Raw genomic sequence first — 24,933 nt, forward strand, 5'->3', positions numbered from 1 at the left:
GTGCTCTGCTCATTATTTGTTTGATCAAATAGGACAAAGCCTCTTGGAGTAAAATCTAAAATGAAACAAATATGACTCACTTTGGAACTCATGCCACAATGAGTCACCGTACTCCACATCACTGACTCATAGGTTATATATAAAAACAACATGAGCTCCCAAAAGTAATAATAATAATAATAAACTTTATTTGTATATATATTTGCACCATTCATACAAAAAAATGCAGATCAAAGTGCTTTACATACAATAAAGGTAAGAATAAAACATGTTGATAAAAATAAAAACATGTTTATGTATATAAAACGTATTAAAATGTTATTCATATAAGAGAGAAGATTTTAAGCAACATTAAATAAAATTTAATTTAAAAAAAAGTGCAAAAGTGAGCTGCCTCCTCCATGTTTGTGGATGAGACATGGACTGAACTAAAACAGTCAAAGTTCATGTCAAATAAATCTTTAAAAAGGATTCTGTCATTTTAGGTAGCTCTCATCACACTGTTTGTTCCTGGTCTCATTTTAGCACTAAGTTTGTTTTTTAATTACTTGTTAGATGCTATAATAATGGTGTGAAACATGATTGACAGCTCATGGAGACCTCATTACCACGGCTCCGTCCCTTAATCGCTGCTGCACATGCACAAGATGGTCTTTTGTGGCTAATGAGGCAGAGAATGATCAGATTGAAACTATCCCAGCAACATTAGGGCCAGAAATAGCCCACAATGCATCACTCCTTTTTAAAGTAACATACTCATTCTCAATCACAAGGGCCTTGTTCTTTTCTCTCATACAATATATGTCTTTAATCAAATGAAAACAAATTGTGTGCTTTAAAACAACAAACACATCTATTTACTGCTTCTTCCTTTCCCTTGGAAATTTAATGACAAGCTTTGAAAATTGAGAAAAAACAAATAAAACACATCTTTTAAAATGTGCGCACACACACACACACACACACACACACACACACACACACACACACACACACACACACACACACACACACACACACGCACACACACAAATAGGGCAGCCTCAGTTGCTCTGAGTTTAGCAGTAAAACCTTGGGACAGGCTGTGACTCATCCTCAGCCTTTTTGTCCACTGGTCTCGGGGCACGGCTATGAAAAAACACAGTCCTCCCAGTGAACTGTGGACGTATCTATACTGGCACCGTCCACTCCCCCTCATGGTTCCTTCACCAAAGATCACTGACCAAGTGTTGATCCAACATGATTTAGCAAAGTGGGAGTCTTCCAATAGCAGTGACTAACATGACCATTGATATATATTTAGACATTGCACACGGTCATAACACATCTTGTTCCATTAGACTTTTACAATCGCTGTAGCTGCTTTTTATTAGCAGATCCTCAGACCTAATAAATACCGATAATCTGTTAGTTGGTGAAATAGACTTAATAAGTTTGTTATTGTTTTCATTTGCTAACTTAGTAAAACTTTAAACATGCCATTAACCTTTTGTACTTTCTGACTCAATGACACAACATGGGAAACTGTTGAGAGGGACACGCTTCAGAGAACATTTATGCTCTAAAGGTTTCTATAGAAATGCCATTAAAAGATCATACGCACATTTCTATGAGGGCGTTTCTATAGAAACATCACTGAACACTGAAACATTTCTCTTTCTGTCCTCGTCCGTCTCGCTCCAGCTGTTTCTGACTTCACCGTCATCCTGATGATGGTGTTTGCTCGTCTGTGATTTGCTCTCTACTCTAACCTTTACGTTGTTGTTGTTGTTGTCGGTTGCTGCTCCGCTCCGTGGCTGCTGCACAGTCGATCAATTTGCTAGAGGACCTAGAAATGAGGAGAGAGGATAATCTTCTGGTACTGAACAAGCTGAGACTGGGCCTCGAAACAACTCAACTTGCCCATATGGGGAATTACAGAGGCGCTTGGCATTGTGCACACATTGAGCAACTCAGATCTTTATCCAAATGTGTGTGTGTGTGTGTGTGTGTGTGTGTGTGTGTGTGTGTGTGTGTGTGTGTGTGTGTGTGTGTGTGTGTGTGTGTGTGTGTGTGTGTGGAAATCCTGGCCAAGCGGAGCCTGTCAGCAGACTACAGCTGCCAATGGAAATTCAACGCATTCTAAAATCGCTTTGCCTACTTAGCATGATCCATATATCAAGGCTGATTTGTTGGTCGGCTTCCAAAGGATTGTGCGAATGTCTGGTGTGTGTGTGTCTGTATTTATTTCCTCACACTCTCTGTTTAACAAAGTGGAGGATTCCTGTCCACACATCTGGAGCTTTGTTTGGATTTGAGAGTCGCTCGCAGACAGTGTGCAAATCCCTCCCTCTGTTTGTTTAAATATTATTGAAATCTCGATAATTCATTTCTCATCTTTAAACTTCATGATGCACAAGTCTGCAGTTACACAAATAAAGGCTGGTGGCTAATAAAGGCCGGGTATAAAAAAGGTTTCCCCTAACATTTCCTCAGAAACAATTCCGTCAGCACAACAACAGAGTCGTGTTACACTCATCACTCTGCTGCTCTCGGTTTCTCATTAGCAGAAATTATATTTTCACACTCTAATTAACTTGAAAAGCTCAACACGCCGATGGTTTTTCGCACCGAGGCGCTGCCAATAAAGACGGGGACTTAATGTGGACATTCTGGAGGAAGTGTTATTCACGGTAGCTTAGCGTCATCGGGGGACACAGTGGAAAGCCTGACATGACTCCGGCTGTACTGGCAGACTTAGCAGTTTGAACACAGGGACACGTTGAGGAACAGGAAAGTTCAGAAGTAAAGGACTGTGTCTATTATGAGCTTGACCCAAATAAAGGCCTATGATTGTCTCTGGAAAACAATTCAACACCCAAACCAACACCCGGACAAATTACATGTTTGATGAAAAACAAAACACAAACTTTACTCTACTGTTGTGAGTCAGATGTTGACTGACCGGTGGTGCTGGTAACCGAAATTCTGCCCGTTAATCTATTATGTAACATTTAACAATGTACCCTACAATCCAAAAGCAGGTCGGCTTTGTTTTATACTGGGTGTGTTCCCAGTAAACTCCCACAGTTCCCAAGAAGACGCAAAATGACTCGCACTGTGTCGCTGTGTGGAAAAAAACATGTGGTCGACATCCTGATAGTTGAAGATTTGATATGTAACAATTCTTCATTCAAATGTTGATTGACAATAGTGATAAAGACATCAACTCCCATGATCCCTTGCTGCTTTACAACATCATCAAACTTGGTCTTTTGTTATTGTTTTGAGCGACCCCTAGAGGCCGTAGTTATACATTGTACGTCTAAATGATGACATGTTTATAGTTTAAAACTGATGTTGTGACGTTTTCCTCTCTTCCCCTTCATTTTTTCTTCACTTTATTTGAATGTGTACTAAATTGGATTCGTCCCAACTGTATTTCAAACATCTGTCCTAGTTTTGTATTTTTTAAAACTGGGCTTGAAATGCGTGGGTTCACATGTGAACACGAGTTTCTTTCGGCACCATTTCTGGTTTTCCTTGCAGAGATGAAACATTTCATTCTCCGTCCTCTATTATGTCTCAAGCTGCCTCACAGAGGCTCCATCTGGATATTGGACATGAGTGATTGAGGAACATCCTGCTCGTTGTACTCCGGTCTGTGTCAGACAAGAGGAGTGGAAATCAATAGGAAGAACCTATTTTCCTCCCTTTTCTCTCTGGCAGCCAAGTTCTAACTTATTGAATATTCGTGTTTGGAGGAGATTGTACTTCACAAAGAACCGTCTGCACTGCCTTTTGTACATTTCCTTCCAAAAGGAGGGATTCTGCTGCAGCCATGGCAGCTCGAGGAACCCAGCGATGGAGACGAGAGCAAACAATCTGAACTTGTCATTATTTCTCTGTAAAGTTTGTTCAGGGGGTGGGGGGGGGGGGTCAGCAGTGAGCGTGTGTGTGGTAGTCAGGGGGACGGTGGAACTGAGGCCTCAACATGGGGACAGCTGGAAAAATGACTTGCAGCATAAGTAAACTGCTGCTGTTGGCTGAATAAATAACCAATAGCAGAAGATCTATTGCTTCCATACGGTCTGTAGATAGGCCGAGTTATTTATAGAGCTCAATGCAGACAGGAGGCAATTCATGGTGCTTCATAGAGGCATTGGAATACATAAGGAATAAGATATTTAAATTACATTTAAAAGACAATAAAACAAGTCATCATAACTAACACATTATGAAACAAGACATGCAGGTTAAGTAAATCTGTAGCATAGTTTAGAGATGTATTTGTTTGCTTCTGCATACTCAGCTACTTGTTACCTCCACCAAGGAGATTCTATTTCTGTCTGCATTTGTTTGTCTGTCTGTTTGATTTCCATTTTCTTTAACGTTGTGTTTTTCAATATTTCCATTGATTTCTCAGAGAATAATACATAAATCTTGATCTCTAGCATATTTGGAGGGCTGATAGTTATGAGTGTGAACTATTTGTTGCATATTCAGATATAAATCTGCAGTTTCTTCTACTACTGAGGGACATTCTGGTTGGAAAATACATTCACCTCCATTCAAGTTTAACATGATTCCAGTCAAGTCTGTTACCTTGACACCTTCTTCTCATGCTCAGGCTAAAATGAACACTTGTGAGTTGTGTGATATTCTATATTGTATTAAAATCTCACTGTGAAAGCTCCACCTGATAATTACAGTGTGTCGAGAACAGAGAGATGAAACACGCTGAGATTTCAGATTGTCGTGGACTTTCTTTAGTCAAGTACCAGCACTCGAGAAGCCCTTGTTCTAATAACCACTGCTCGTGAATGTGCTGGCTGTGATGATTCACAGATTTCTGCAGGTGGACAGATGTTTCTGTGACACCACTGGAGATAAGGAGTTGTTCTGCCTTTGCCTGGCAACAGCCAGTGGCCAGAGGATTGTGTTTTCAGGTTGTCAGTCCTTCTGACCGTCAGTCCCCTTTTAATAAACACTATATCTCCAGAGCGCCTCCAGGGGATTTCTTAAAGTTTGGTATAACCATTCAGTTGGAACGACAGCTGAACTGACTAGATTTTAGAAGTTTAGAAAAGTTTAGGTCACTGTGACCTCACAAAACATTTTAGTGAATGGAAAATCTCAAGAACGCCTCGAGGGAATTATTCAATTTGACTCAAAAATGAACTGATTCTGAAGTCTGCCTCAAATTTTGACAAGTTGACACAAAGCATAATTGATTAGATTTCAGTGGTGAAAGGTCAAGGTCACAGTGGCCTCATATTATCATGAATGTAACATGTCAAGAGCCCTTATAGGGACTGCACTGGTTGTGGAGGCGTACAACTGCAGAGCAGTAACTCTCCTGACGTACAACCACCATGTGGCTGACAGACAGACAGAGACCCACATCTCTGGTGCCGATGTATAATTCCTCCCCTGTTGACCCAGTCTGCTGCTGCTTATCAGCCACAGCAAGAAGAATGTAAAAAAAGCACCACCACCAGACTCCAGGGAGCAGCCTATAGCCACCCTCACCCCCCCTCTGACACGCAGCAGCAATACCATAGGTCATGTGGAAGGGAGGAGAGATTGGGAGTGTTTGATTTGTGTTCCCTCAGCTCCAGGTTATAAGATGGAATTGGACGGGTGGAGCAGGAGTGTTACAGTGGTGAGCTGTTGCCCTTATTACCTGGTCTGGCAGAGGGACTGTTAGTCGACTGCTGTGCTGGGGAAAGGGCAGCATGTCTCCTTTTAGAGGCTCTGTGCTGATGAAACTTTGCACCTTACAGGAAAGGGAATTTAATGTTGGTTTTCCATGAGGTGAAAACCTTAGATGATAAAGAATTAGATGATGATTAAACTCATATAAAGCTAAATCACAAAATGTGCTACAGATAACTGCTTAATGCACGTATGTGTGAGTTGACTTGCATTCTGTAAACAATGGATATTCCTGACTTCTCAGTGGCTATTGAAGTAACTGCATCACTACAACCGGGCTGAACCGACCCGACCTAAAGGACAGAGGCAGACATTGACATTAACTTTGGCCTCAGAGGTTGGTGGAGCTCAGATGGTTCAGATCTGACGGCCCGAGCCTTCATGACTGACAGGGAAAGAGACGCAGTGGGTCTGAGTCCACAGCGGGTGCCTGTGTGATGTTTGACAATTGTGGAAAAATGCGACCTTGGTCTCTGTCCAACACAATTTTAACTGAACTCTCATCAAACAGAGAGTCACAAATCCATTATCTAGCCCCCCCCCCCCCGCCCGCGACCCTCAAAGGTTGAGCGGTAACCTTTGACGATCACACAACGGCTGGAGCCAATCCTGGCTGACAGGTCGCCAGAAATTCAGCCTCTCCAATTAACCCAACTTGCATGTCTGTGGACTGTGGTAGGAAGCTGGAGAACCTGGAGAAGACCCATGCAGACCCAGGGGGAACGTACCAGGGCCGTATCAATGATTCTTCTAAAACCGGGGCCAAAGAGGGGCAACAATTTACACAATTTAACATCCCTGCACAATTGTAAATGTAAAGCTCTGTGAGTGGTCATCAAGACTTGAAGAGCGCTACATAAATACAGACCATTTACAATTACTGATTAAGTAAGTCACACTTTAAAGTTATTCCTTGTTTACTGTTAGCTTTATAGTTTTGAACAAAGCCACACGTCATTTGATGCATTTTGAATTTACTGATGATATTGTTAGTATATGTCTAGTTTATTAAAACTCCTGACAGGACAGAGGTACTTTAGGGTCCAATCAGATTTCCGCTGGGGCCATTGCCCCCTGGTCCCACCCCTGGATCTGCCCCTGGGGTTCAAACCCAGAAGCTTCTTGCTGTTGGGCGACTTTTCTAACAGATGATTTAAAACACACACTCTCACTCTCTGCAATAGGCCACTCGATCTGCCCCAGTGAAAGCTAATGCTGTGTGGTGCACGTGGGAGATTTCCACAGCTTTCAGTCACTCTTCTTCTGCCAACTGCCACAAACCTGGATCTGCTTTCATGCACTGGAGGGGATAGAGGTGCCTTATTCTCTTTGCATCATAAAGCTGAATAGAAACACCTGGAGACCTGTGCCTGCAGGTGTTTTATTTTCAGTTATTTATATTATATCAAAAATAGTATGTGAGTGGCTCTACAGACGTTATTTCCTGACATTTGCCTGTGGTTAATTATTCCGTCCAAATGTTGAGTCATTCAGGTCACAGCTCCTTTCTTAGCACTTATCAAATCCTCCACACAGCCTCCCTGCGCGACGCAGTATAAAGACGGTAAGCTGTCAAACAGTCTTTAGGAAATTATACTGCCATGAAACTTTACCTTATCTCAAAGCCTGAGGTTAGAGTTTGATGCTATGACCTAATTTATTTCTCCCCCCAAACATTACCCCCCCCCCCCCCCCACAGAGTGCCACAGGAAGTGGAGAACTAAACGCTGTCTTTCTATCCCGCTGCAGCAGAAGGAGCCCAACCCGAGCTCTTCATCTTCAACGAGTTGTGCGCCCTGAAGGACGAGCCGGGGCCTTGCAAGGCCATTAAGGACAGGTTCTTCTTCAACGTGGACACGGGACACTGCGAGCCGTTTGAATACGGAGGCTGCGGAGGGAACGCCAACAACTTTGAGACCATTGAAGCATGCAAGGAAACGTGTGTCGTCTCAGGTGAGTCCGACACTGACAGCAACATGAAAACAAAATGCTTCCACACATTCAAAAATGATGTATTAAAGCATCGGGCTGCTTACAAGGGATCAGATTTGTTTTTAATGACTGTTCCTTAAGGCATTGATTATTGAAAAAATGGCCACTTGGAAGAGAGGCAGTCAGTATTGTATTATTTATGGGTTACACATAGGCCAATAAATTGATGATAAAGTAGAATTAATTAATCCTTACTATTGAAAAAGTGTTCAAACTCTAAGAAATTGAAATTTCCCAATTTCCCTCATGTCTCGGGAGGTGGATCCTCGGACTGAAAATGGATTTTTAAATATTCTCAAACTGACCACGATAAAACGTAGAATCCATCATTTTAACTGAAAAAGCAAACGGTGCCAGAGACGCTGGACGAGTGCGGCCTCGGAGAAGAAACTGTTTAAGAGTCACTATAGATCACTTGGCCCTGCTGGTGAAATGTGTGACCTTGTGGTCAAAGATAGAAAAGATCTTATAGAGAGAGGCCACCGCTGTGTCCAGCCAGCGGCCCGGCTGACATGTGACAATGATCACTCGCTGCAAACTGACAGCCTCTCCTGGTTACTGTTGCTATGGAAGTCAGGCTTGGGAAACTAGTGTTGCCAAAATATTCTGCTCAGTTTAATTATTTTTTTATTTGTTTAGCATCATTTCATAGAAAAGGTCAGAGTGCTTTAAATGTGAATACAATGATGAAATATGAGCACGTCCACATATACAAATATCTGTACAAACACAAAAAAATAATCCCTTTATGCATAAGCACATACGCCTACGTATATATATATTCATTTATTCATTTTTGGAGACATTTTCTGAATTTATGCCCTGACCAGACCAGTGTGAATATTTTTACAAAGCAAACTTTTTCCTTTGCATTCGGGCCTCTCATCCAAATGCCCCCAAAACTCCTTCACTTTCTGTGTATCCACGTTGTTCATGTAAAACAAATGCATGCCCACTGTACTGAGCAGGCCCCACAAACTACTACACACCAGTTTCTTTAGGATTGGTAAGATTTCAAGTTTGCAGCTAAATTTATCCTCGTTGCATCACATCCTGCCCCGTCTGCCTCGCCCGTATATTACATGGAACATAGCGTTCTTCTCTCTTATATGACAGATCGTTGATGTAGACCTTATCTCCTTCTGGCTCGTCATGCTTGTTTGAGCGTTTGTCATTTTTGTGTTCTTGCAAAAATGTCTGCCTTTGTGAAGGCTTTAAATAATATGATTCCACAAAACTAGGTGCACCAATCATGAAATGCTCCTCGCTGCCCATAGGCTTCTCGCACCAACCACCAAAGCTTCAGCTGCTGATTAGCTAGTTTTAGATATAAAAAGCTGTGTCTCATTTGCATAACTGTGGTTAGCCAAGGAGAAGCATGAATAAATTAATGCATGTAAGATTGAAAACCCTTTTTTTTGTATTTTTGTACAATTCTTTTTGTCCATCTCCTCTCAGCATTTGTCTAAAGCAGATACAAAAAATACAGTGTTGAAGTGTGAAACCGAAAGTTCTCAGGAATCCATCCACATCTTGGTTAACCTGAGCAAACAGGTGGCATCCCCTCCATTAGCAGGAAGGATAATGTTTTATAATGCAGTTTGATTAGATTAGTTAGAAGCTATCACTGGCAAATCATTCATCAACCGAGTGAACAAACACAGCAATAAAGAGGGAGGAGGTTGTATCGCAGAATTAAGTCTGTGTACAGTAATTAACGTTATACATGGGTGGATGCCTGTGTTTTACATGAGCAGTGTGTTCATGTTTCAAGTGTTTGTGCCTCTGCTGCTTAAAAAAATGTAAGAAAGGCTCTGTGTTCAATTAAAATCCTTAATTCCGGGTGGAATGAAAAATGTGCCTAAAAATACTTAACCCCCATTGGATTGTGGATGGGGGGGGGTGGCAGTGTTCCCAGGTCAGTGATGAGTTTAACATGCAGATAAAACCATCCAGACATTCGCAGGGATCCAGTTAATGTTCTCTCTCTCCTCCCTGATACCATGTGGGTATAAAAACCTTCCACACACAGAGATTGGTTTGCAATACGAACACGCGTCTATAATTTAAAGTTGGTGATGATGTGTTTAGTTATTGGATTTGTCACATTATCAATATCGTCGTGAGGCACTGATGGGAGAATCACTTCACAATCCACTCGGCACTATGGACTGTTTATAAAAAGCTCTGCGACACAACGTCCAGCACACAGACAATAAAAAAGAGACAGTATACCGTAGAACTGTTTGAGGAGGACTCACTAAGGGACAAGAGGTCATTCTGAAGAAGCTCTGGAGCATCGACACATCAGACCAAGCAAACAGGCACAGTTCAGAACAGGCACTGCACTAGTACACACACACAGGAGCTGAATTACAACACTACATGTTGCACAAAGCATTTGATGTGTTGTAACAAGGCCAGAGAAACTGAGGATGACTAAAAGCAGATGGATAAAGGTCACTGAGAAGGTGTGTGTGTGTGGAAAGAAACAGGGAAACTGAAGCCATTCATCGATCTTAACATGGTCACGACTAAACTTGCCAGCTACTGTTAAGTGTAGTGTTGAAAGTACAAAACAACCTTTAATTGATCCTCTCTGGAAATTCACAAATGACACAGCAGCACAAGAAAGCAGCAGCAGCACAAAGGGACAAAAGACGTGTTTACTTCCTTAAAAAAGTAGAAATAATGCTGTGTACACAAGGCTGTTTTTTCGAAAATGTGCAGAGTGGAGATGGGGGTCAAACTTGTGTTCTTCTTCTTTGTAATAGATTTAGTACAAAATGTGCAGCAGTTTTTTCCTGAAGTTGTCCGTGTTTGAGTGTAGGTGCTCTGGCGTTGGGCAGTCTAATGGCTGACGGCACAAAGGAGCACGTGGCTGGATGGAAGTGGAGTGATACTCTGTGTCGTCGTGTTAAGTGGGGCGTTAGTAATGCATCTTCAAGCCGCTGCTCTTTAAAAGCAATCAAAGCCACGACAATTAGACCTTTCACACTCAGGAGTTTAAACCTATCCATAATTCAGCGTGAGACGCATTGTCTTGCAATGGCTTAGTTTAAAAGCACTTCAGCTGAGTGGGGCAGCGCTCAGATAATGTGTGCGTGAGAAACGTGGAAACCGGTGAACGGGTTGAGAGGAACGCCTCTTCTTCTCTGACATAACAGCTGTGTACTGTACGTAACTCTGTCTGTCACCTACAGCATGAAACACACCTCTAATACTCAAGCCTGCCTGTGCACCGTTAAATCCGCCCTTGCACGCATGGCAATAACACATCTATCAATGTATTTAAATGGCCTGTTATTCTGTGGTGTGACAGAGTGCTTTCTCCCACTGGCAAAGGGTAACCTTCACCTCCCTATTGCACGCCACGGGATCCATTAAGCAGTCAGACAAGAGGACAGTGAATGAATTTGCATCCCGCAGGCAATTACTGTATGTGCAGCGTGCCTCCGTGTTGATGTAGTGAGTGTGGCCCCGTCTGCCTCTACACTAACACGTCTGCGCTGTCACGATAGATTTGTCGTTTTGTCAACTGCAGCTGATCTTGAGGCGATATAAAAATAAAACTGGACGGGAATGTGAAGGTGGAACGTCAAAGTCTTACTGAGGTGTGAATAACGTGGATTTGTTTTTTTCTATCATAAAGAAAATGAGTCCATTAAACAGAGCTATAAAGCTTACTTACTGGTTGTTGGTTGAAATGTTTTGATTTATGTTACAGTTTAGTATGACACCTTATTGTCATTGCTTTTATCTAAATTGCATCACGCCCCTTTGCCCGTTATCCATTTTTGCCGTGCTTTACCTTTGCTTTGAAAGCAAAAGTCAAAACTGTCACGGAAATAAATAAACGTTTTCCCAATTTAAACAAACTGCACCCCAAATTGAGATTTTGAATTTAAACTGTATTTAAATATGGACTAAATGAAGTCAAACTATCCCAGATACGAACACTGTCATCATGATCATTTGGAGCCTGAGTCTGGACAATAGCAACCTATTGGGTTGGGCTCAGCTGTCAATCATTTTTACAGTATCAAATAACTAATTGACTTACTGGTAAAATGAGCACTTGAACATACATCAGCGTGATTAGAATTACCTAAAAAGACAGAAGCCATCTTTGAGAAAAATGTATTTGGCATGTATTTTCTTATTTCGGCCCATGGCCCAACCACTAACATGGAGGAGGTGGGAATCGTGACCTATACTGCAGCCAGCCACCAGGGGGCCATCAAGATGCTTTGGCATGTCATGTATATAACACGTCGTAGTATATAGTCTGCTACCAACTATGTTAGCAGTTCCCAGTATAAAAATAACATCTCAACAAGGCCAGAGAAACTGAGGATGACTAAAAGCAGATGGACAAAGGTCACTGAGAAGGTGTGTGTGTGAGAAGAAACAGGGAAACTGAAGCCATTCATCGATAATAACATGGTCACGACTAAACTTGCCAGCTACTGCTAAGTGTAGTGTTGAAAGTACAAAACAACCTCTAATTGGTCCTCTCTGGAAATTCACAAATGACACGGCAGCACAAGAAAGGAGCAGCAGCACAAAGGGGCAAAAAAAGTATTTACAAAAAAAATAGAAATAATGCTGTGTACACAAGGCTGTTTTTTCAAAGATCTGCCGTGTGGAGATGGGGGTCAAAGTTGTGTTCGTGTGCAATTTGTCCATTCAATTTAAAATGGCCGTAAACGCCACTAAACCTTGACTGAGATCTCAGCTTTGAGCCCCTCATCAGAAACAGGGATAAGAATTAATTGCGTCACCAGAGGAACACACTCACCAGAGTGAGAGCGTTTCTCTGTCGAGTCAATACGGAGACGCTGCTGCACATATTCTTATTACTGCTGCTGGAGTGTTGACAGAGAGAGAACACAGGACTCTGGCTTCCTGTCTGCTGCAGAATGGATTTTAAAAATCATTGTATTGGTTGATAAAGCTCGTAATGGTCTCCGTCCCACCTCGTTATCACATGTGCTTTTACCCTTTGAGCCTGAAGCCTCAGGTCATCCAGTAGTGTTTTAATTCCACCTAAAGACAGAATAATGTTCTGGAGCAGCTCCTCTGAAGACCCTGAGAGCAGCAGACGTTCAAGAGCAACATTTTGTTCTATCTCTTTTTCAGTCTGGCTTTTTAATCTAATTTGAATTATTCATATCTGTATTTATACATCGTAGATTTTCTTGTACTTGTGTATCATTTTATTCAAATTTTATTTTAATATCCATTTTTTCACTCCTTTAACACATATCCTCTCTCAGCATTGTAATTCATCTTTACTTTAACTTTATCTTTGTTTACCTGTCTTTGTCGTATCCTCATTGCTAATTTATGAGCAATTATTTCCAGTTCCTGTTATTGTTTTGCTTTGAAAGCAGATGGTGCTGGTTGGTTATCTAATGGTAATGTCTTTACAGAAATGAGTCAGTTATTATGTTTGTCCTCGTGGTAAGAAACACAGTACGTTGGGCTCTATACATAACTGTGCTACTCCAGAGCAATATACATCCAGGCCTATAAACAGCAGGCATATGAACATAGTCATGATAAACTGGTTCAGACTCATAAACATTGGGAGAGAACCTTTTAGGGGAGGTGCTTTTAGGTGAGTTTAATAAAGAAGGCATGCTTACAGTTTGTAGTAGGCGCAGGTTGGCAGATCCATAAAGTCCAAATCTCCAAATGAACATAGTAGAGACGAAGATTAACGACCAGGGAGTTAAACAGAAGTGATAAACTTGACTGGGTCAACAGAAGAGAAACGTATTGAGACAGAGGAGACTGGGGAGCACAGGGAATATTAACACAAGGGAGGCAGGATAATTGGGATTAGGTGAAACACATTGGACAGACAAACCAGACAAAGACAGGACGTATCTGAAGCATAGGAGACACAACAAGGTAAATACATTCAGTGCGAAACTGAAATGAATAAACCCAAAGTCTCAAGAACTGAAAATAGAGAATATTCTACATTTGACATAATGGTCATAAACACATAAATATGTCAACATTAACATCATAGAACTTCAAGTTAGAGCTGCAATAACATGACGCAGAATAAATATGATGATGAGAGTCACGTCATTTGGAATGAGATCATCTCACAACCTTAAAGGTGCAGTGTTTATGGAATGAAGCAAAGACTCAGAATAGCGCTCAGTGCAGGATGTGATATTTACAAACAAGAAGCATGAGTGTGATATAGCTGCAAATAGATGAAGCCATTAATGAGAACATTACGCAGCCTCGAGCCAAATCAATGTTCATTGATTTCTGGCTTATTAACTCTATTCTGTCCTTTGAGAATTAATTTAGAAAGAAACTAAATTAGCATCAGTCCAACTTTCACCAATCAGCACGTTTATGTTCACTAACCACAGCATGTTCCAGTTTCATTGTTTCTTACCTTTGCAGTATAACTTTGAATCTTAGTCTTAACTGGGCTCTATTTTAATTATCTACGCGCTCTTCACATGTGAATTTAGGACACGTCCAAATCCCCTTTCATTAGTTTTCCTGACAGAAAAGGTTCCTGCACCAGGTGCATGGTTTTAAAAAGACTGGACTTCAATCATCACGGGTGTGTTTTGGGTGTAACATGCAATAAACTCATCCGTGTGCCAGCTCCTGTTCCCTTTAAAAGCCAGGTGCGATTAGCTGGGCGGTAAAGGAGAACGCTTCTCTGCAGAGGAAACGGTTTCAACTCACATCGAGCTGAGTAACGCCAACAAGCGGGATTTGATTTAGCAGCTGCAGACATTTGAAAATGTCAACACTCTTCTGACTTACAGAAAACCTTTCTCAGGGGCTAATGGGTTTTTGTGCGCTGCGATTAAATCTGACCCGTCCTGTGCAGCAGGTCTTTATCATCGAATTCTCAAACTGCTCGTTGGCTCACTCACATTTGAATTATTACCACTTAGCCACCGAGGATCGTCTCACGTTTCTTACGAGTGATAACAGAGCCAGGGACGGATCCACAACACGGTTCTCGTTAAGGTCACAGACCAATGTTTGTTTTTTTACTCTACAGTCTAGAAAAAGACTTTCATTTCCTCACTTTGCTGTTTTACTGAAACACCAATGACTCACAGCCAAGGTGTCACAATCTCTTTCTTCAGTCTGGCTTCACTTTCACAGCTCAGCTTGAAGAGGTCAGAGACACAGAGGTGGTGTTTCTTCATGACAGGTGAACTTGTTTGTTGCTCAGTGTGCGAACACGGACGACGGCACGAACAATACAATGCTGCTGGAGGTGAGAGAATAAGGTCGATTCTTCAGTAAACTGGGAAATAAGAACAGACCTGTTTCATAATTAAAGCAAATGTTCAGGCAGCAACATGAAACGCTCCTGGTCGTTCCAGCCTTTCTATTTTCTCCTCTGGTTTATTTCTCTGCGTAATGTGATTGTAATTTCACATCATTTTGTGGTTTGAGGCTATTTATTTGACAAAAACAGGAAATTATCTTAATCATTTATTTTATCAACAGAGTAAAATGATTTTTAACCGCAAACCGATTGTTTGCTTCAACTACAGATGAGAATAATCTAAAGAAGAAAAACAGCTATTCCATTTATTCCTTATGATTCTCATTCTTCAAACATAAAAAATTTTACCTCCACATAATAGATGTATATCGCACGTTACATGATGTTATTGTTTTGGAGCATGAAAAGGAGCTGACTTGGTTGGGACTGTGTGCAGGACTGACTGTGTGTCTCCATCCAGTGGCCACTGGTGTTTCTATGTCTTCATTCATTTATATCTCCTCCATTAGAATTCAGTTGTCTGTTTGTTTCCCCACAGACACTCGCCAAGTCTGCGTCAGCACATTTAGGAGGAAATTGAATTCAATAAGAACATTGAAGGAAGAAAGTTACAGGTTTCTTCTCTCTATCTTTACCAAGAGGGTGGTCTCTCAGTTGGAGAGAAGGTCTTACACTTACACTCACACTCACACTTCAGCTCTTCTCCTCAGGGGGGTGCAGGGGGCGATTTCATCTGCCATCACCACACCTGCCATTCTGTGGGTTAGGGAATGTTTTGTTGCACGAAAGAAAAAATTAAAATCCGAGAGCTGAGGAGAAATCAGAGGGCGGATGTGTAAAGTGCGAACAGGAGCAGTGTGAGGATTGAGGAAGAGCTGAAGCTGGAGTGCAGGCAATCTAAGCACAATCGGAGGATTTCGAGTGAGAGCATTATGCAATCGTCAAATAAATAAGTCCTGCTCTCAAACTGAAATACCAAGCTCTTGAAAAAAAAAGATAACAGAAACTGAAGTGGTGACAAGGGGGGGGGTCTTATAGTCTAAACGTTGTTTGTTTTCAATAGAGCTAAAACCTTCTCATCTTTCTGGGTGTGAAAGTGAACCAGACCAGGTAAACTCTCAGAATCCTCCTCATCCCTCTCAAACACCGAGGTCTGTTTAGCTGGAACATCGAGTTTCAGAGGCCGAAAACTCTCTGGAGCGCTCAGCGATATGGTTCACAGCTGGGGACCCCCCCACCCCCAAAAAAAAAAAAATAACCCAGATAAATCACCTCATCCACCTTCACAGCTTTAATAGAGAACTGTGTTTCTGAATTATTCATCAGTGCATCACTGGAGAGGGAGAGCGGCAGAGCGGGAGAGGGACTACCCTTTGACACATCTCATTCCCCATGCTTTTAAGTCAAAGTCACCCCGAGAAAGTGATGCATTTAGATGGCTTACCTTCAGTGGAGTGTGGTTATACAAAGACTTAACGGCTCAACCAAACAGAGAGTGAGCATCTGCTGTTGGACGTCCTCCGACATCAGGAGTCCTCGGCTGCTGGGACACAGGGATAACACAAGGAAACAGCTCTGATGATAAAAATAATAAGACTGATATTTATAGATTTGTAATTAAGTTTGTGTTTCATGAATCCGCAAATTCGCACTGTGCGGTCACTTAACTTCCATCATATCCTTGTAAAGACATTGTTTGAATGTTTGGGAAATCTGTTTCTTCACTGGTTTGTCGGAGCAACCAGTGAGCTAAACTGTAAAATGGGAAAAAGTCCATGTTGAAACTGAATTCTCACGTTAATGCCTCAGTGCCAGACAGCCAGAGGCAGTAAGTTTTTTTATTAAGAACGCCTTCAGATTTGACAACCCTCTGGAGCTGTTTCCGGAGGAATAGTTTACTTAGGGTTAATGAGCTGATATGTACAAACATTTTTTGCCAGCAATGTTAGACATTTATCTTTCTGATGTGATGTATTAACAAATCAATATTAACAATCAGCCTCTATGTGAAAAAAGCCCCTGTCTCTCTCCATTAGATGATGAAGCTGTAGTGAATCGATTGGTGACGTATCGAGAAAACGTGCAAACGCAGCAATTTAACCTCCTGAAGCCGGATGATAGTGAACATCGTGTCTTTGTTTTGTTTCATAATACTGGGGCAGACACATAATCTATGATATGTGGAAACTTACTGCACTAGATTGGACAAAATCAACTACAGTTAATGATAAATAATCTTTCATAATTATTATTATACTATATGAATTATATGAAAATAGTAAGACTGATATTTATGGATGTAATGATCTATGATAGCACCAGTTAACATGATTAACCCATTGAAAATCAGAGCAGATTTAAAGTTTAATCATAATCAGTCGTATACTCTAACAATGTTGTACAAGTCAGCCCCCAGAACTTCATATTTGATATTTTGGAAGCATTGGATCTGCACAATAATGTAAAATAAAGGATTTGGGGTTTGATCAGAGTTTGGGTTTACAGCATGAGCTTGTTCTGATGAACACTTTGACGGCTCAGTGAGGTTTTATTTCACTGCCTCAGCAGCAGGATCAGGAGAGTTAGAGAGTATCACTGTTATTTAAAGATTTCTCTTTCATGTACGCGAGTGTGGAGTTAAAACTGAAACTGTTTTTTATTTCTTAAATCATCTATCTCCGTAGTAAACCATTGAGCCCAGTACACACATGCCATGGTTGGACACACACACACACACACACACACACACACACACACTCTCTCTCTCTCTCTCTGCTGTTGTTACATTGCACCTGTGTTGGTCAACAGAGCCAATACCCTGAAACATTCCTCTGGAAGTGTATTTCACACCTTGGTTGTTTCAGACTCAAGTCAAGCATGTCGAGCCCGTCGCTATCGCTCGTTAATGTTTTTAGCTTTCATTACATTACATAACATTACATTTCATTTAGCTGACGCTTTTATCCAAAGCCACTTACAATAAGTGCATTCAACCATGAGGGTACAAACCCAGAACAACGAGAATCGAGAAAGTACAATTTCTTCAAAAAAGCAAAACTACAAAGTGCTATAAGTAAGTGCCATTTTAAGTGCTACTAAATTGTTAGTTTTAAAAATGTTATTCAAGGTATAGTCGGAAGAGGTGTGTTTTTAGTTTGCGGCGGAAGATGTGTAAACTTTCTGATGTCCGGATGTCCATGGGGAGCTCATTCCACCATTTAGGAGCCAGGACAGCAAACAGTCGTGATTTTGATGAGTGTTTAGCTCGCAGTGAGGGAGCAACAAGTCGATTGGCCGAAGCAGAGCGGAGTGAACGGGCTGGGCTGTAACGTTTGACCATGTCCTGGATGTAGACTGGACCCGATCCGTTCGCAGCACGGTACGCAAGTACTAATGTTTTGAAACGGATGCGGGCAGCCACTGGTAACCAGTGAAGGGGGCGGAGGAGCGGAGTAGTGTGAGTGAATTTAGGTTAAAGACCAGTTGAGCTGCTGCTTTCTGAATGAGCTGCAGAGGTCGGATGGCAGCAGCAGGTAGACCTGCCAGGAGGGAGTTACAATAGGCTAGGCGTGAGATGACCCGGGCCTGGACCAGAACCTGCACCGCCTTCTGAGTGAGAAGGTGGCGTATTCTCCTGATGTTGTACAGCATGAATCTACAGGAACGTGTTGTTGCAGTAATGTTGGCAGTAAGGGAGAGTTGGCTGTCGAGTGTCACACCCAGGTTCCTAGCAGTCTGAGTGGGGGTTAACACGGGGTCATGGGTGGGAGAGTCTTTCCCTGGAAGGAAAAGTAGTCCAGTCTTGTCAAGGTTAATTTCCAGGTGGTGTGCAGACATCCACTGAGAGATGTCAGTCAGGCGGGCAGAGATTCGTGCTGCTGCCTGTGTTTCAGATTGTGACGGTGACGACTTACTCAGATGAACAGCAGGGTTTCACAAAATGCAGCAGAACAGAAGGTGGTGACGTTCAAAGTAACACAACGCTGATCAGAGTGAATATAAGATACAAATTATATTATATACAAAGAAGTAAAAATGATTTCTACTTTGAAATTTAGATACTTTAAAAAACTCACAAAAGTTGGACAAACAAACAATCCAAGGAAGGGCAGAGAAACTGGAAACCTACCTGTTATATATGTTGTATATACTGTGGAAGGTGCAGAGTGATGTGTGATGAAACGTGTGATAACTGCTGTGAGGGGGAGCAGGAGAAGTGGGAGCTGAGGGAGGAGAAAGAGAAGATGTGACACAAAAAAAGAAAAGCAGAGACGTGGCAGAGGAGGAGACGTGGTTCACTGGGGACAAGGCAACACGAGGAAGTTCTTGCTCAAAGTGACGAACCTGACAGTGGAAGTGTCACTGTGTGGCTGTGTGGCCTGCTGGTCTTTTATTGCTCATACTACTGTACACAGGCCTCACAAGGGTTGGTCTTCCCTCCTCATGTCTGTACTACTGTGGGTTTTCTTTTTAAAACATGGTTTTTAACATGTCATGTGTTCCAGGATCTGCATCACATGGTGCATATGAGTGGAAAAACTACCATTGATTTTGGTTGTAAGATAATTGATAGTGTAGAAAACTGAAAATTAGGTTGAGGTAGTGAAGTACATCAGGAGGAAGGAAGGAAGGAAGGAAGGAAGGAAGGAAGGAAGGACAGAGAGACAGAGAGTGATAATATAGAACTACTGTAGAATTCAGTTTGACAAAGTCACCATGAAACAAATCCGAAAATAGAAAATCATTGATCTCACAATTCAGACTGAATATCAAATATGGAGTAAAAAAAAAACTGCTGCATATCATGCATTGTAAAGAGACTCACATTTTATTATTAAGTTTTCCAGCAACAGACTCAAGACTAAAATGTTGTAATATATTTCCTTACCTCCCTTTTCTCCCTCCATCTTTTCCTAGACGACAAGAACCCCTGTCATCTAGACGTGGCCTTCGGCCCCTGTCGGGGGATGGTGAAGCGCTACTTCTTCGAAAGCACGAGTCAGGAGTGCAAGCATTTCTATTACGGTGGCTGCTTCGGCAACGCCAACAACTTCAGGAGCCTGGCGGAGTGCCAGGCGAGATGTCCGAACCCAGGTGAGGCCGTGTTGACCTTTTTGCAGGAGAGGCTGGCGAACGCCCAGGCTGTCGTGGCAGCGGCATTGTTAGATTCTCTTTAAACCCCACGTATAAAATCTCCTGGGCTCTTGTGCTCAGCCACTGTGAACACGCCGAAGATTGTCAGCATTTGGTGGAGTTGGATTGTGTCTGTAAATACAACAAATGTGTGATATTCGGATGCTTTACGAGAGAAAACACATCAACACCTCAGCCTTATAAGTCATAATTGAAGTCCCATTTTTTACCTTGTCGTTGTAAATTCTTTAATTCGACCAAACAGAAATAATGACTTTCTTATTGCCTTCCCCCTCGTGGGACTGTGCACTGCAGCCCGACCGCAGCTGCTGCACAACAAGTGAAAACTCGTTTCAGAGCTGGTGACATCATCTGCTCCACCTCAGAGAATTAGCTTTCTGACGAGTTGACCGTGAAATCCCACTGCTCCTTGATTTAGCATTTAAATCACCTTGAAGTGACCGGAACACACTCGATTATAGCAGACGTAGGCACATTTAGATCGTAGAATCGTCAAAGGAAATAAGGAGTAAGTGTTGTCGTGAAAATCAACGGAAAAAGGGTTGTGTACTTTTTTCTTCTTTTGTTATTTTGTTGCTGGCCTTCAGACAGATGACTGTGTCCGGTTTCATTAGAGGATCATATCTGTTTTCAGAGCAACACCCTCTCCCTCCTGATACTAATGAAATGAAACTCACTTTAATTATGACTGATCACCGGGACCTAAATGAGATTTGCTCTAAATATAGAAGACGTAAAAAAACATTGGCTCACGAACTCGTTCATGTGGAGACACTTTCTCTAATGTAGATTTGTATTTATTTAATTCCCTTTTGTGTCCACATAGTAAAACCCACCGAGGCACCAGAGGTCCTCGCACACGCTGCTAGAAGATTAGCTGTTGTCCAGCCGACCGAAGTACCTGGTAAGACTGAATCTACACCTCACTGTACGTAGAGTATATGATATTAACGTTCTGTATCTTGTCGGAAAATATAGTTGATTGTCCCGTTTATCAATGCTGGGCAAAAGTTTAAAGGTCAAGGTTGCTGTGACATCACTAAACCTATTTGTTGCCTTGTGAATGCAAAATCTCAGGAAGACCTCACTGGGAATTCCGTCAAATTTGGTTTAAAAGTTTCATTACATCCTAAACAAACATTCACTTGGACTTGGAGATGACCTGATCCCTATTTCAAGGGTCAAAGCTCAAGGTCACTGTGACTTAACGAAAACTTTTATTTGCCTCATGAACGTATCAGTTTGAGAACTTGGGGGGTCAAAGGTCAAGTTCACAGTTCACAAAACATGTTTTTGATGTCTTACGTCTGCTTTGAGGGATTTTCTTCAGACTTTGGCCAGTTGTCACCTGGACTCAAGTGTTACCTGATTAGATTGCACTGGTTCAAAGGCCAAAGGTCATAGTGACTTGATGGGAATCTGAAAAAAACATTTGTATATTTATTTTGACATGCACTGCTTGGCAGAGGCAAATAACCACAGGGCAGTGATTATAGAATATTAAACACTTACTCTATTTACAGACTCAACAGAGTTTGCGTCCAAAATACTCCCACACCTCAGATGATTCTGCATCTTGCTGCAGCTTGTTCTTCAAGTTTTGAGCAGGCGCAGCCATCGGTTGCAAGCAGTGACACGAATGCATCGCTTCAGCTATTAACAACTGTGGTTTTTAACTCTCAGAAACACTCACACGAAGTTGGAAATCAATTGGATGAGTGGTTGTTGAGAGAATGGAAGACATATCTATAATTGTGTTATTGTCCCGTCCATTTGGGTTGAAATCTATAAAATAAAAAAAATAAACACTCAAATAAAGTACAGATACCTGAAAAATATAATCGAGTAGAGTAATAAAGTATTTGTACTCTCTTTCTTCTCCTGTTTATAATGAGAGGACTGATTTCTTGATATATGTGTTGTGTCTGTTTTCCTCAGAAAAACTGGCTCTACTTCAACCTCAAGTGCAACTGAATTACTCTAATCAGGAGACAGAAGGTAAGAAAAGAGAAGAGGTAAATCACAGAGGTTTGGGACAGATTCCCTGATGTGAGGTTTCATCAACTCAATCATCTTGTCCTCAGATCATCAGACAGTCCGTGCTGACTTGTTAAAATGCTCAAACCTCACAATAAGCAAATCCACCTCATCTACTAAATCCCCGTGTGTGCTGCCAGTAACGTCGGTGTTAGTGATGCAAGATGGTTAGACAGCTGGCAAAACTGCTTCGGTGGTGAAAAGCAACGGGCAGAACAAAAGTGCATCAGTGTCTCCTTCCCACAGGCCATTCACTGTGTATTCCCACTCTCTAATTAGCGTGTGTGAGCAGTGAGGGAGCGTACTGTCATGTCATGGTGGTTGTGTTCTGTGGATCTTCTGTGCCGCAGTGGGAGAGAACAGGTCTTTTAAAGACTTAATTTGACTTTTATCAGGAACAATTCAGGACGAGTTAGCCTCAGCAGTTCTTCACGATCCTGTTGTTGTGGTGCACATCATGATGAGATCTTCATTATATTTCAAAGTTTCTCTCAGAAATAACACCAGGATTAAAAGTTGAAGTCCTCAGACCAACAATGAGTTATTCAGACCATTTATTATACAAATTTAGAATAAATTTTGTTTGATATATGTCACAAATGAATATCCGGTTATGTTAGTTAGCACTTTGCTGAGTTTAGTGATTGAACTGTCAGTCCACTGATCAGGTGTCACCATGGACTGTTAACATAGACTGACATCTTGTGGTTATATGATGAACGACACTTTGAATGACAGCGGGAGAAGCTGCACTGCAGATCCCTGAGTTGAAACAGTGTAAACGTTTAAAGGTAAATCCTGAAAACATGCATGTTTTTAAATTGGCTAACATACAGGATGATATATATCATTATGGATCCAGACTAAACAGGGACAATGGAAACAAAATAAGCTGCAGCCTTAGTTCTAAACATTTTCTGGTTCTCACTGTTTACAGAGGGGAAGCACAAGGGGGTGTGCTTCAGTTCATTGGACACGGGAACATGTGACGGTGCCGAGAAGAGATTCTTCTTCAACTCCAAGGCCAAGAGATGCCAGATGTTCCACTACAGTGGATGCGGAGGAAACGGGAACAACTTCATGTCCCGGAAGCACTGTTTCAGAAAGTGCATTAGAAATGGTGAGATTACTTCAGGAGATTGATTTAGAAATGCACCTTTCCATTTTAGGGAAGAAAATGAATGTTGTACTTAATCAATGTACCGTCTCTAACTTTCATTGAGGAAATCATCTACTTACTAATTCCACAAATTGTCCCAGTGTATGTGGAACCCATACCTCATGGCAGCAACATTCCTAGAATCACTTCCTGTTTGGCAATTTGTCTATAAAGAAAAAGCACAACGTTTGTTTTGTGACTGTAATGCCCTTTATCACGCTGATTTACAAAGCTTTTATTTTGAAAAGTTGTGAATTTTGGGTCTAAAGATTGTGTCACTAGCTTAACAGCCCCCCCCTGAAATAGCCGACAGTGATGAACAGTAATAAAGAAAATGTTTGGACTTTAAATGCTTCCCTGCAGATAAACCAGGTAGAGTGAACACAAAGTTTTCTTTGCTCTGTTGCAGGTCACGGGAGCCCGATGATCCGGATAAGGAAGAAAAACCTCGGCAGCATCGTTCATCGCTCGGTCTGAACACTGCCTCAGATCCTTCACTACTGAGAAGTCACCTGTATTTATGTCCATATTTGTATTTCTAGCTTTACTCCTGCAGGTGTTTCACGGTGCAACAGTACTTGTGTCCGACCAACCTCTCGTGCACCTGACTTAACTTTGTAGTGACTGAATCATTATGCGTTTCAATATCTCAGAGACAAAAAACGTACGTTTGGCTGATTTAATAATGCAGCTCTTTACACTAATGTTATGCATATCAGCTCTTTTGCGTGTGAATATTATGTCTTTAATCAAACAGTTTCAGAACTGTGTTGCCAACGTACTGATATAAACCGTTTTACTGCGACTTTTGAGAAAAACGCCAAAGTTACTCTATGATTTTTGTTCTGTGACTGTGCTTTTTCTACGGTGTTTTTATTGGTGAAGCTCCACTATTGTTTATCAATGTGAGGAGCAGCGTTAGCAGATTAAAGCAGCGGATTATCCTTGTTCCAGGATCAATGACAACAGAACCAAATGCTCTCAAGCAAACCCATTCATCACGAGGACCATGTCCTCACGGCTGTAAATCAATGTGAACGAGGTAGCGACTGCTTTACTCTTGTCAGATAAGGCTAATTATACATGAACTTTTAGTTTTTTTCCCCTTTTAAATCAATATAATGCAGCTTTATAAATCACTGTATTGTATTGCTGGTGTTGTTGTTCTTTGTTGTCGTTGTCGAGTTGAAACAGAGGGGGGCAGTGTTGTGTAAGGTAAGTTTATGGCTGTAAAGAACTGGAGAGTCAGATTTCATCAAATAAATTTACACTATATTCCAACTTTCTCTCTTTGACTTGTCCTTATCTTTTTTGAAATACTATATTCATTCCCCATCAGTTTGTTTTGTATTAGTGCAAAGTACAAGTTAAACAACTATAATAACATAAAATAAATAATATAAAATAAAAACACCCCAACTTATTAGCACACATGCCGTTCTTCCTCTGGACTTTTTTAAATGATCATGAAACTTTCTTTGAATCTGTACCAAATTGTAAACACTCACCTAAAAATGCATTTTTCATGATCCATGAATTATTCTCTGAGGAACCAACTAATAAAAAATAAACACAACCCCCGATGTAGAGTCTGTTAAATTCA

General features: G+C 41.4%; 1 protein-coding gene across 2 annotated transcripts in view; it reads left to right on the forward strand.

Annotated features, from left to right (window-relative positions):
- Nucleotides 1-24,614, forward strand: part of tfpia (tissue factor pathway inhibitor a) — a 36,870-nt gene extending 12,256 nt beyond the window's left edge. The window contains exons 2-7 of one of the 2 annotated variants that reach the window (XM_034574621.1): nucleotides 7,447-7,650; nucleotides 19,898-20,074; nucleotides 20,961-21,038; nucleotides 22,073-22,128; nucleotides 23,105-23,291; nucleotides 23,740-24,614. In XM_034574621.1, coding sequence (XP_034430512.1) covers nucleotides 7,447-7,650; nucleotides 19,898-20,074; nucleotides 20,961-21,038; nucleotides 22,073-22,128; nucleotides 23,105-23,291; nucleotides 23,740-23,807 — 770 coding nt within the window. In that variant the 3' untranslated portion in view covers nucleotides 23,808-24,614. The remainder of the gene's footprint in view (nucleotides 1-7,446; nucleotides 7,651-19,897; nucleotides 20,075-20,960; nucleotides 21,039-22,072; nucleotides 22,129-23,104; nucleotides 23,292-23,739) is intronic. The other variant, XM_034574622.1, reaches the window with a different exon arrangement.
- Nucleotides 24,615-24,933: the final 319 nt, after the last annotated feature.

Source organism: Hippoglossus hippoglossus, chromosome 21 (assembly GCF_009819705.1).
Source record: "Hippoglossus hippoglossus isolate fHipHip1 chromosome 21, fHipHip1.pri, whole genome shotgun sequence".
Taxonomy (NCBI): Eukaryota; Metazoa; Chordata; class Actinopteri; order Pleuronectiformes; family Pleuronectidae; genus Hippoglossus; species Hippoglossus hippoglossus.